This window comes from Sinocyclocheilus rhinocerous, unplaced genomic scaffold (assembly GCF_001515625.1).
Source record: "Sinocyclocheilus rhinocerous isolate Xijiao unplaced genomic scaffold, SAMN03320098_v1.1 scaffold683, whole genome shotgun sequence".
NCBI lineage: Eukaryota > Metazoa > Chordata > Actinopteri > Cypriniformes > Cyprinidae > Sinocyclocheilus > Sinocyclocheilus rhinocerous.
Window position 1 is genome coordinate 571163 of NW_015642819.1, and position 12877 is coordinate 584039.

Consider the following 12877-nt stretch of genomic DNA (forward strand, 5'->3'; position numbering starts at 1 on the left):
AAACAAAAAAAAAAAAAACCTTTATGTGAGAAAAGTCATTAAGTTTTAGCCTACTGCAATAACATTAACTACGATTTTTGGGAAAACGAAAATCCTCTTCAGCTCAAAATGACCAGAACATGACATAAGGGTTTAAATAATACATTTACTTAATTACTTAAAGGGGTCATATGAAGCGATTTAAATTTTTCCTTTCTCTTTGGAGTGTTGCAAGAAGATCTGTAAAGTTGCAAACACTAAAGTCTCAAATCCAAAGAGATATTCTTTATAAAAGTTAAGAGTCAACCACGCCTACCTAAAACGGCTCGTTCTAACACGTCCCCACATGTCTACGTCACGATGTGGGAAGATTACATAGATTACATTACATAACGCCGCCCAAATGTTCACGCAAAGAAAGGCGGCGTAACTTTTATTCTCACTGTAGTATTGTTGCTGCCGCCATGTCGTGAAGGCGCTGTGTGTTTCGTTGTGAAAGCGAAACTACTTTGTTTGGCCTTCCAAAAGAGGACGATATCCGCTTCATCATGCCTAGAGCTGATCTGTGCTGGTCACTGAGGAAATACATCAACTTCGCGCTGTGGATCGCCGGATCGGCTTTCACCGTGGACGAAGCGGAGTCCAGCCCGGGGTCGTCACATGTGGTTGCCGCAAGCCCTCCCGCCGCCGCTCACTCAAGCCGGCCTCCGCTTTATTGCTTAAAATAATTTTTTGTAAACATTCAGGACTGAAATATTTGATATAGATTTAATAACTGTGACATGATAATAACACTATTTCAGATCATTCAAAACCAAAATACATATTTTGGACTGCAATCAATTTCGAGACAGATCTAAGTGAGTGTGAGTACCAATTACATGGCATACAAAAAATATCTTGAATGATTTCTCTTTCATCTCTTATGATAGACCTCCCAACCCAGAATCGAGACTACAGAGGAATAAATTGAGGTATTTCAATGACAGCGCCCATTAAAAACATCCATTTCTAACCAAATACCAAAGGACTTCATGACCCAAATAACAACACTGCCCCAAATAATGCATCTCTGGGCATACATGAACCCAAAGGGACAATCAGGGGACCATTTCCTGGCAGCATTATAAAACAGGATCATTGGGGACATAATATTAGATCATTCAGGCTATTTATAACTAAAAGCTATCATTACACAACCATATCTATGCAAAAGTGTCATTTGAACCTTTAACCTGTAAATACGGTTTGAAAAAAGCTGCCACATTTCAGTGATGTGACAAAAGGGAACAATCGTCTCTCAGCAACAGGAACTCACAAGGAGTAAATTATGGTGGACCGATGAAAAGATAGGGAAAGCCAATATGGAAATAATTAAAAACAATTGGTCTCTGTTGTTCTTCCAAACATTCATAAAGGTGTCTGAAGGATAAAAAATAGTTTTAAAATAATGAGCCTCATGCAAATTGCACAGGTGTTATAGTAACAACAGCAGAGAGAGAGGAGAGCGAGTGAAGAGAGACACACAGCCATTAACACAGTGGTTGTTACTGTTGCACGTTATTGCAGAGATGACATTCTGATACTCCGTGTGGGTGCAAACACAAACCCCCGCATCATAATTACTGTCCAATGCTTGATGCAGGGGACTACAGTCACAGTATGTGCGTGATCAAAAACACTGGCACATAGTGCAGGTGCTGAGCATTTAAGTGAAGATAGATCTAGAATTCTTACAGAAACACAAGTTTGCGATAAAAAAAAAAAAAAAAACACGATTTGTGTGACCATACTAAGCAGGCTGTAATCAACATACCTTTTGAAAAAGCTTAACTTCTATATGGCTCGACAAAATGCTGTAGCTACACATTTCGAGTACTGTATGATTTCTCCTGTAGCACATGGGCTTGAATCAACTGGGCCCAGATTCAGAAAAACAAGGTGTAAAATTAATATCCAACCAATCATAAGAAAAGTATATTTAGCAAGTTACATTTCAATGGCTGAGTCTGCAAGACAAGACTGTTGCTTTCCAACAAGAGCTATATAAAAAAGAGACAATCTAGAGTGCTTTGGCCTGCCAGGGTGCAGTCATTTTTGGAGGGTCCAGCTGGTGAAACTGACAGTACCAGGGCCACAGATGGAGGTCCAAGGAACTGAAATAAAGGAGAGAATGTCAGGAGGAGGGGCAGTTTCCTGCAGGTGCAGTGTCATTGGTAATGAATTAGCATGTCTTTCCCTCTCTGCAGGGACACAGACACACTGAAGTGCAGTCAACAGCTAAACAAGGTCATGAAATTCAGGCAACATTTAGTATTAATTCACTGCTCTCTCTGCAAGTGTAACCCGAGTATGTGGCGTGTAGGGCTGAGTTGTGTCTGCTGGCCATCTGAGACCCAGCGGAGACATACTACATTACGGCAGACACACAGATGCAGGCAAACATAGCGGAGCTGTCACTGTATATCTATGCCCTTCGTTATTAGTCCTCCTCCAGGGTACGTGATACGGCTCATATCCTCCATTATGATCTCATTATAATCAATAAACTTGGAGGCCTGGAAATCCTGCCCTACATGGCAATATCTTACATAAGCCATTTCCTGTCAACCTGACTTTACGACATGAGCATGTGATATTGTGCTGCTCCTGACAAAAAGGAAAAGGGTGAAAAGAAACGACCCTGAATTGGTCGATCTGGACTTAATCCCAGCTCAGACAACCCTTATACAAGCACATCTTGCAAGGGCACAACAAACAGATTAATGGAGCTCATGCTGTCGTAGCTCAGCCCCTGAGTTTCTTGCACTCAGTACAAACTTTGTGTCTATTAACTTGCATTTAATCGGTTTCTTTTCATTGATCATTCAAGGCTTCCTTTGATGGCCTGTGATGCAACTAATTACACCCATGCAGCTGTGAGAGCAGAATTAGAGGGATCAAACCACACTTCTATAGAGTCCAGTCATCCAGACATCTTCATATGAAAATTAATTCAAGCTAACCTCTTGAAATAGCACAAGTGCAGAATAAATAAATAAATAAATAAAAAAACACTATTGTTCAAAGGTTTTGAGTTGGTAAGATTTTTAAAAATATTATAAAGGTCTCCTATGCTCATCGAGGCTGCATTTATTTGATAAAAAAATACAGTAAAAACAGTAATATTATGAAATTTGATTACAAATTAAAATAACCATTTTCTATTTTAGTATATTTTAAAATGCAATTTATTCCTGTGATGTCAAAGCTGAATTTTCAGCAGCCATTACTCCAGTCTTCAGTGTCACATGATCCCTCAGAAATCATTCTAATAAGCTGATTTGCTGCTGATGAAATATTTATCATTATTATCAATGTTGAAAACAAATGTAAATGTACACTGTAAATCTTTACTGTCAATTTTGGATAAATTTAATGCATATAAGTATTATTTTCTTTCAAAAACGTCTCTAAAATGTTTGAACGCTAGAATGAATAAAAAATGTAAGAGAACCTAAATGCTGAAATATATCATGTTTTTATGTTCAAATAGTTCAATATCACTTCAATACTATTATTAATGTTGTAAATATGGGGTGGGGCTATTCATTTGGCCAACAAATGGCAGATGAGATATTGTTTGAAAACAATCTTTTTTTTTTTTCTTTTTTTTCACCAAACAGTGAAGCCAGTGGAACAAACAATTTAATTCATGTTACAACCTCATCTTGAACACCAGACAATTACCTCAAAAACCACTGTAGGAGTATTAAAAATAAATAAATCAATCAATTCACCAGGAAACTCAATAGCTTGTAGCTGAAGTAGCTCCCACAGACATACCAAAAGTCATGAAATGACCCTCTCACTTCTGTATTTCCAGATAACCCATCCTTTCCACCTACCGATTTGCTCACAGCCACGCTATCTGTCAAAGCGAGAGTAATTAATGCCTCCATTATGTTTTAGTGTTCATCATACCACCCCTTCACACACCCCCACTGTCTACAGTATGAGCATGAACGGTCTAACCTTCATCCCCTCATTTCTGCTTCAGTTCAGCCCCCCGCTCTTCTCCTCTTCCTCCTCCCATTCTCAGCGTCTGCCTGTTGTTCACTGCCCCAAATCATGACGATCATCTCAGCCCAGTGGGAATGACCTCCTCCCAGCCATTCACATCTGTGTCTGTCAGTGCATCCACAGGCAGCAGCACATATTCATCCAGAGAAACAGCGGCAGCAGCATTTCCCCATCATCCTCCACCACCGAGAGAAAAGGAGATGCTTAACAATGAAGACTTTGTGTGGTTGTCACAACTTGAGACAGAGCTTTTTACTTTGATTCTTCCATGAGAAAACCATCCAAAAACAAAGGAGAACATGTTACTACCACTTTGAGGACTATATCATTTAAGAAAGGGCTCGTGACTGGATGAAGAGAGTGATGGTTTGGGATGGGTGACAGTCTGACCAAGCCACATCTGTAGATGGAGTTCAAGGCTGAACGATGAAAACAGTGAGTACTGAAGACATATATCTTATATTAATGATAATAAGAAAAGGTAGTAATCACTATTTAGTGGGTGAACATTATTAAAGAAAGACAACAGATCTCACTGACTGACATTCTAAATTCATTATGTTTCATTTGAAAGGTTTAAAAAAAAAAATCTGTCATCATTTTCTCACCCACATGTTGTTTCACACCTTTGGAACACAGAAGCAGATATTCTGAAAAAAAAATCTTAAGTGTTTTTTGTCCATACGGTGTAGGAAAATGGGGATGAATGTAGTTTTGAAAGATTTCTCAAAACATCTTCTTTCATGTCTTTTAAGAAAGTTATACTGGAATAGAATGAGACGGGGGATAAAAATGATGACATTTTCATTTTGGGTGATAAAAAAGATTAAAAAAAAAAAACAGACATTGTTTTAATGATGTTATGTTAAGGAGATCCCAGAGATCCACTGAACTGATTTAAATGGATAGTAAAAGCAGCATTTGTGAAGATGATCAGCCAAACAACAAAGAAAGCCTCTACCTATAGAAACTGAAGTGTAAAATGACTAAATAAGTCAATATATGCTCTAGGGCTGCACGATTATGACAAAAATCATAATGGTCAATTATTCCCTTGAAATTGTAATTGCGATTATTAATTACGATTATCACAATTTACATTGAATGATGTTTATACCATTGTTTGAAGCAACGGCATGCCATATTTTTATATGAAAATAAACAAGCTGAAAACACTCAAACTGAAAAAAGTTTATTGCATTTCTATAGTATTAAGCCTCAAAAATCAACTATACATTGGATTGGTTTTTTCTTTAAATAATAAAAAAGTAAGATTATGCATGATATTATAATGTTATACTAAAACTAAAATTAAAACAATGGGAAAACCTTTAAGATAACCTGTAGAAAGAAAGAAAAAAACCCCACAAGCGCTCAGAATAACATAAGTAGACTTTGAACAATTAATTGCCACTTTGAACAATTATGTAATTGTGGCATCTGTAATTGTAATCGCGATTAGAAATTCAATTAATTGTTTAGCTCTAAAGTGCTATGATCTATAATCAATGAAATAAACATACTTTCAATGAGGTTCAATTTGTTAACATTAGTTAATGCACTAGCTATCATAAACTGTCCATTACTGATAATTTTATCTAGGTTAATGTTATTTTTTTATTTTACATATACTAATAATTTAACATTGAAATTGTATAAATCAACATTAGTTAATGTGACTAATAAAGGCTGTAAAAATATTCATGGTACAATGCGTTAACTAATGATAAAAAATGTAACGTAAAAATGTGTTATGAATAAATTTATTATAAATTTAATATCATAAATATTATATCTGCACACACGTTTTTTAAATGACCTGTAAATACAGGTTTTTATTACCTGTAAATACAATATTCTGTACTATGTTTATTATGGTTCCTTCCCGAAACCAGAAATCAATGAAAAGCTAATATGGCTTTGTTTACAACCTGTTTAAATATTCAACCACATTAAACGGGAAATTGTTCCCTCTTCTGAGGGAGCTCCAGGTCATTTTCATCTGAAGGAGATCATTATTACTTTACATTACGAGAAAGCGACTACCACATTCTTCCTCATAGTGTGTCTTCAAACCAATGTGAGTTTCAGGTTTATTCAGACAAAACAAAAAAAAAAGTGCTCCAGTGCTTAAGCATTGCCCAATGATGCTGGCCCTAGCAACAAGTTCACCGCTACAGTGACAAGGACTGGATGATGCAACCCAAATTCTAAGATGTTATTGAAAGGTTCTGACAGATTAATCTCCAATCAGCTGTGAGATTGGACAAAATTAAATTACCCATCTGTGAGACCTTAATATGCACAAAAAATTATAAAAGCCTCTCAATGAACAGATTTGAAGTTTTCTGACAGATGTGGTTTTCTTTACAGTGACAGCCTAAAATATTGGGCTGCTGGAGACCATAATTTGACATGCACAATAACAGATCAGAGCAAATCAACAGATAACAGCAATTTTGCTGCTGAATGAAAATTCATACCTTATGGAATATTGTCTCAGTTGCATATAATATTGCTACACCCATCTTACTGTATGTGTCAAAGAATGGTTAACAGCCAGAATGAGTTTTCTATGAACCGCATGAGGATTTCCTCACTCAAACTGATTAAACACTAAAAACTACCCTGTGGGCAACAAACAGGAGCAAGCACCTGCTATGATGAAGAAGAAAACTCATCTGCTAATGTATCTGTTTCTCTTGTTATTTGCATAAAGCAATAAGGATGCAGGATGCAGGTGAGCATAACATTATTAAAAGCTTTTTTTAAAGGAATAATGAAAATTGCATCATCATTTAATCACCCTCATGTCGTTCCAAACCTGTAGAAATTTGAGGGTGACTAAATGAATACAATTTTCATTTTAAGGCAAACCAACCCTTTAAAGAATGCAGATTAAGTTATGATTTTGGTCATTTGTGAGAAAACTCAAGGGTAAAGGAAGGATGTTCCTCCACTTTATTCCACTCCCTGGTGAAAGCGGAATTACACTCATTTTGTACCTAATCAGTCCGTTACCATCACAGTCACTAATCAGAGCCTGCTGGCAGAATCATAATGAGATAAAGGGCAGTATGTTGAGTATCGCAGGGGAGGTCGGGCAACTTCGAAAGACATGCAGAGCTGAACAAACCGGAACAGCCTTCTTTCTATTTATAACTCAGCCAAAGTCATTATATTGCAATATTTGACCAAGAGGTGTGACCATATTTACTGTATATATCTTGCAAAGTCAAACAAAACATGTAAAAGCTATTTTTCACGGTTAAAATATGAAAGACAGAAAAGATTCTTCTTCAAAGCAGTCCTATAATAAGCACCAGCCTTCTTTTGTTGTTGTCATATGACAAACAAGTGGTGCTGCACAACCACACCAATTTGATGGACAAGCTGTCCTGCACAATTACTGAAGTCATTGACACAATACTTGCTCTGGAGAACAGATACAAATTCCACCCACATTCACAGGGATCAGCAAGTTTGAACCTCTGATGACTAATCGTAAATGTGCAGGAAAAAAAGTGGAGAGCAACAAAACAGATCAAGCGCTCCAATTTTGTGTGGAGTACAAGTTTAACGGTTTGGCCACAACAAACAGAAACAGATTGCTACTAACAACTGACAATTCCTGGTATGTATGTTTGCACAGAGATGCATGAGTGATATATATATATATATATATATATATATACTTTCTCTTGCAATACCACAAGAGGCAGTGCGGTGCTACAGTACTTCACTTCACTATCATAAAAATTAAATAACACAAATATATCTCATGAATATCAATGTGGCTTTTGAGGAAGCAGATTAGGGAAATTAGAGGCAAATTGAGCAAAGAAAATTCCCTCAAGAGAACAGCATAATGGAAACTTATTCTGCACTTACACTGGATTTAGGCTCATTAAACTTGAGGAACAAATGCCTCTGTAATGGTTCATTTTGAATAATTAGACAGTTGTGTGTTAATGACCTGCCCTTGCACAAAATGTGCACTCTCTGCATTAACTTCACTGACATAAATAAATGGGTAACAAAAAATTTCCAAAATATCCATTACATCAATCTCCACAGTTCTTAAATAAAAGAATTAAACTCAAACTTTGAACTGTTTTAACTTGCTTATACACTATCATTCAAAGTTTGGAGTCGGTAAGATTTTTAAAATTGTTTTTAAAAGAAGTCTCTTATGTTCACCAAGGATGCATTTATTTGATAAAAAAATACAGTATAAACAGTAATACTGTTAAATATTATTACAAATTCAAGTAACTCTTTTCTGTTTGAATATAATGTAATATATTGCTGTGATGGCAAAACTGAATTTTCAGCAGCCATTACTAATGGTTTGCAGAAACCATTCTAATATACTGATCTGGTGTTCAAAAAACATTTCTTATTATCAAGATTAAAGCAGTTGTGCAGCTTAATATTTTTGTGGATCTGTGAGACATTTTTTTTTGATGAATACAAAGTTAAAAAGAACAGCATTTCTTTTTTAATAGAAATCTTTTGTAACATTAAATAGTAAATGTCTTCACTGTCACTTTTGATTTAATGACACAGATCTAAGTGGTCTTAGATCACGTCTTACCAGCTGAAGTGAGGAGGACATGATAGTCTGTGCCTCTCTGTGTGGGAACATCTTCATTCATTTCTTCTTTCTCTGATTCCTCATAACGGTCCCAGTTGGCCTCAAGCTTTCGTCTAGAGAAGGTGTTGTCCTCCTCCTCTTGCTCAATGTTTTCTTTGTTCTCACTGTCATCTTGATTCTGGAAAGCGATCAGAAAAAAGATGACAGTGAGCAAGCATAACATAATCCATTTGTTTTATTAGATTCGTGAAAACCTAGTTAACCACAGTCAACATATTGTTACTACATTAATACCATAAATGAATTATTTATAAAATTAACCTCATTAAAACAGTGTGAGAGTCTCTCTGAATGCTTGTCACTTTATTTTCATATATTTCATATTTATTTTTTATGTCATTTGTGTCTAATACCAGAGTTTTATAGTAAAAAATAACCGTAATTATTTGATCCAATGTATTACCAGTGACTATGGTATTCCTGCAGAAACTATGGTTGCCATGGAGATTTTTATGGGTGACACTCACTCGTCGAAAGTTTCGAAAGTCTGCAGAAGGTCCAAACTCTCGCCCTCTTCCTCTACGATGATCCCGTTTGCCTCTTCCACGATGGTGGCGTCCTCCTCTTCCGCGACCCCTGTGCTCTCCCGAACTGCCGGACTCAGCACCACCTCTACATCCACCTCCTCTTTTCCAATGCCCACCGCGTCCACGTCTGCCTTCCATAACTGAACATGAAAATTAGAACTAATGCCGAGAGTCCGAGACTGTAATCGTGTAACACCACAACAGTTGTTACACTTAAAAGAGAACCCTCGTCAATGGGGAAACGTTCCGCCCGTTCAAGTAGTTCCGCATAATGGTAAATGCGAGTTTATCAATTGAAAAATGTGCATCAGATCCAAAGTGCTGAGGGAAAACTGTATGAGTATGAATAGTATCAAAAGCAGTAGGACCAGCGGTGTGTGGGGCATGTGAGATCTGACTCGATGCTCATGCAGTCCTGTCATTCCTTTGCGTAAGGGAATGTAAATGACAGTTATTATATTTTGAAGGATGAACTATTTGACTTAGGACATATTGACATATTGCAAGAAAAAAATACTTCAAAAATTTAAAACTAAAATGAGTAATTATTCAAACTTAAATTAAAAATTATTAAAACTTTTTTTTCCCCTTTTTCTTTTCTTTTTCTTTTTTATAATTAGCCTACTCATTTGTGCCAAGTCACCACAGGTGAATAAGGTCAAAACATAGCGAATAGATATCACTATAATTCACTAGTTGATTAATCACAGTACATTAGTACAAAATATTTTTGTATTACATGTTTTCTTTTTAATGAAATACGCAAATGAGGCGCTATTTAATTATATATGGAATAATTTGCATATATTTCTGAAATCTATGAAATATCAACATGGAATAAGGCCAGGCTCAAAAATCCTTGTTTAATTTTCTTGACATATTAGAGTTAAAGGTTTTTACAAAGGGAATTTGGATATCCATTTTTATCTCTCTGAATTATATATAAACAAACCCCTCTGTAAAAACCTTAAAAACATTAAGAAGAATAAAACAGGAAGGTTTGGTTTATGTAAATGCTACTGAAGTGGAGATTTTTGGCCTTTAAAGGTAGATATTTATAAATGAAAACTAGAGATGCAAATACATAAAAAGTAATAAAAAAATTAGCACTTAAATGTGTATTTTGGATGTTTTCTTGTTATGGAAACAATATAATAGTGCTGAATATCCCAAAATCTCAAAATTGACCAGTGCATGAAAAACAATGGTTTTGCCTGTAGTGTTTTGCCTTTAGAATCCCAAGTTTAATTGTAAAGCTTGTGATGTGATGTTTAGCCTGTATTTGTTTATAGGTGTCACACACAAAACATGCATGTTTTGTTCAAATTTTCCTATTTTTGAAGTGTTCATTCTCTTTATTGTGTTTTCAGACTATCCATTGCCAAGTGAACATGAAGAATACAGTGAAAATTTAGAAGAGTTTTCTAACCGATCAGCGGTAACAGGATGAACATGGCTATTCAAAATTTAACTGCAAGTGGAAATGCCTCCGCTATCTTGCCTGCCCCATACAGTCTGTTGGAAGTTATAACCATTGCAACAGTATCAGCTGTCGTGAGTCTCATCACAATAGTGGGGAATGTGCTGGTGATGCTCTCTTTCAAGGTCAACAGCCAACTTAAGACTGTTAACAACTACTACTTACTCAGTTTAGCTTTTGCAGACCTCATTATCGGCGTGTTCTCAATGAATCTGTACACATCCTACATTCTCATGGGATACTGGTCTTTAGGGAATATAGCTTGTGATCTGTGGTTGGCACTTGACTATGTTGCAAGTAATGCATCGGTGATGAACTTGCTGGTCATCAGCTTTGACAGATATTTTTCTATTACAAGACCACTTACCTACAGGGCTAAACGGACCCCGAAACGTGCAGGCATCATGATTGGCTTGGCGTGGTTGATATCGTTTATATTGTGGGCTCCACCCATTCTGTGCTGGCAGTACTTTGTTGGAGAGAGGACGGTTCCTACTGACCAATGCCAGATCCAGTTTTTCTCAGAACCCATAATTACATTTGGGACAGCCATAGCGGCCTTTTATGTCCCGGTATCCATCATGACAATCTTATTTTGCAAAATCTACAAAGAAACAGAAAAACGCACTAAGAACTTGGCAGAACTCCAAGGATATCCATCGCTGGACAGCCATGAAGACCCTAAAGTACGAAAGCCAATACTACGATGCTTTAGCTTTAAAAACAAGAGGGACGGGACTCAAGCATCATGGTCTTCGTCCAACCAGAGTTACGTAACTAGGACAACATTGCAGTCTGAGGACTTGTGGACAAAATCAGACCAGGTCAGCACCCTGAACAGTTACACATCATCAGAGGATGACGAGCGGTCCGTCTCTGAGACAATCCCGCGAGAATCATTCAAGAACCAAGAATCGACAGCCAATAGAAATGGACAGCTGCTCTGTTATGAAGACAGCAAATATCTAAGTGATCTTGCAAAATGCTCCCAGACAAACAATAAAAAATGTATGTCATACAAGTTCAAGCCGATCCTTAGCGACATCACCGCTTTGCAAGGTAGTACCGAAGCCGATAGAACAAACACAGATCATTGTCAGTCCTCAGAGCCACAGGCTCCTTCATCCACATCCTCTTCTACTAAACCAGAAGATCCAAACTTGAAGATCCAGATGACCAAGCGGAAAAGAATGGTCCTTATCAAGGAGAAAAAGGCTGCTCAGACTCTCAGCGCCATTCTTCTGGTGTTCCTCCTCACCTGGACCCCGTACAACATCATGGTGCTCATCTCCACCTTCTGTTCTGAATGCATCCCAGTGTCCCTCTGGCATCTGGGTTACTGGCTCTGCTATGTCAACAGCACCATCAACCCCATGTGTTATGCCCTATGCAACAAGACCTTCCAGAAAACCTTTTGGATGTTAGTCCTCTGCAAGTGGAAGAAGAATAGAGGAGAGGAGAAACTGTACTGGTGTGGTCAAAACCATTAAATACTGAAGTAACACAACAGAAGTGGCCGATTTTAGAGCATTCTGAATGATCAAGATCACTATATTAAATGGGCACTAAAATTACATTTCAGGTTATGTTGTGCATACAGTGCCACAGACCATATTCCTTTATTATTCCTTACAATTTTCTAGGTCATATTTTTTGTGTACATTTTGTTTATATTGCTATATTGATTTGGAAAATGATATAATTTATTAATATTTAATGTAGCTTCTAATCTGCTTTCATTTAACATGTTTACACAGCAGTATATTTTAATATTGTGAAATGTCTAGGGCTAGGGATGGTGAGGACAATAAATAAAGATATGGAATGTGAACTTTTAAAATATTATAAATACCACATACAGTGTTTATTACAAGGTTAACTTTTTGTGATAAAATTATTTTCATGTATTGTACGGCTTGGTCATAAAAACATATTGACATGGTGTGCAAAGCAATGTTTTTGTATTATTATTATTATCATGTTTGCAGAACTGGACAGTGTTAGATATAGATTTTAAGATTTTGGAGCTGCCAAACCATCACTGTCGACTACAGAGATACACACAAAAAGATTGTAGCATCACTCTGGATGAAATATTAATTTATATGGCATTCATTTAGATTCCAACACTGAAAGCACATTTGACATTTCTACAGCATCCCGAATGTGTAC

At 36.7% G+C, this 12877-nt stretch overlaps 2 protein-coding genes across 3 annotated transcripts in view; one reads left to right on the plus strand and one right to left on the minus strand.

Annotated features, from left to right (window-relative positions):
- Positions 1 to 9483, minus strand: part of LOC107756595 (cell death regulator Aven-like) — an 18326-nt gene extending 8843 nt beyond the window's left edge. Inside the window, exons 1-2 of the mRNA XM_016573770.1 lie at positions 9166 to 9483; positions 8639 to 8816 (exon numbers count right to left, since the gene is read on the minus strand). Coding sequence (XP_016429256.1) covers positions 8639 to 8816; positions 9166 to 9363 — 376 coding nt within the window. The 5' untranslated portion in view covers positions 9364 to 9483. The remainder of the gene's footprint in view (positions 1 to 8638; positions 8817 to 9165) is intronic.
- LOC107756593 (muscarinic acetylcholine receptor M5-like) lies at positions 4047 to 12195 on the plus strand. Of its 2 annotated transcripts, none has more exons than XM_016573768.1 (2): positions 4047 to 4476; positions 10596 to 12195. In XM_016573768.1, the coding sequence occupies exon 2, from the start codon at positions 10672 to 10674 to the stop codon at positions 12193 to 12195; it is 1524 nt and encodes a 507-aa protein (XP_016429254.1). In that variant the 5' UTR covers positions 4047 to 4476; positions 10596 to 10671. The 2 variants fall into 2 exon arrangements, with proteins under 2 accessions (XP_016429254.1, XP_016429255.1); XM_016573769.1 differs by lacking the exon at positions 4047 to 4476 and adding an exon at positions 9475 to 9598.
- The last annotated feature ends 682 nt before the right edge of the window (positions 12196 to 12877 follow it).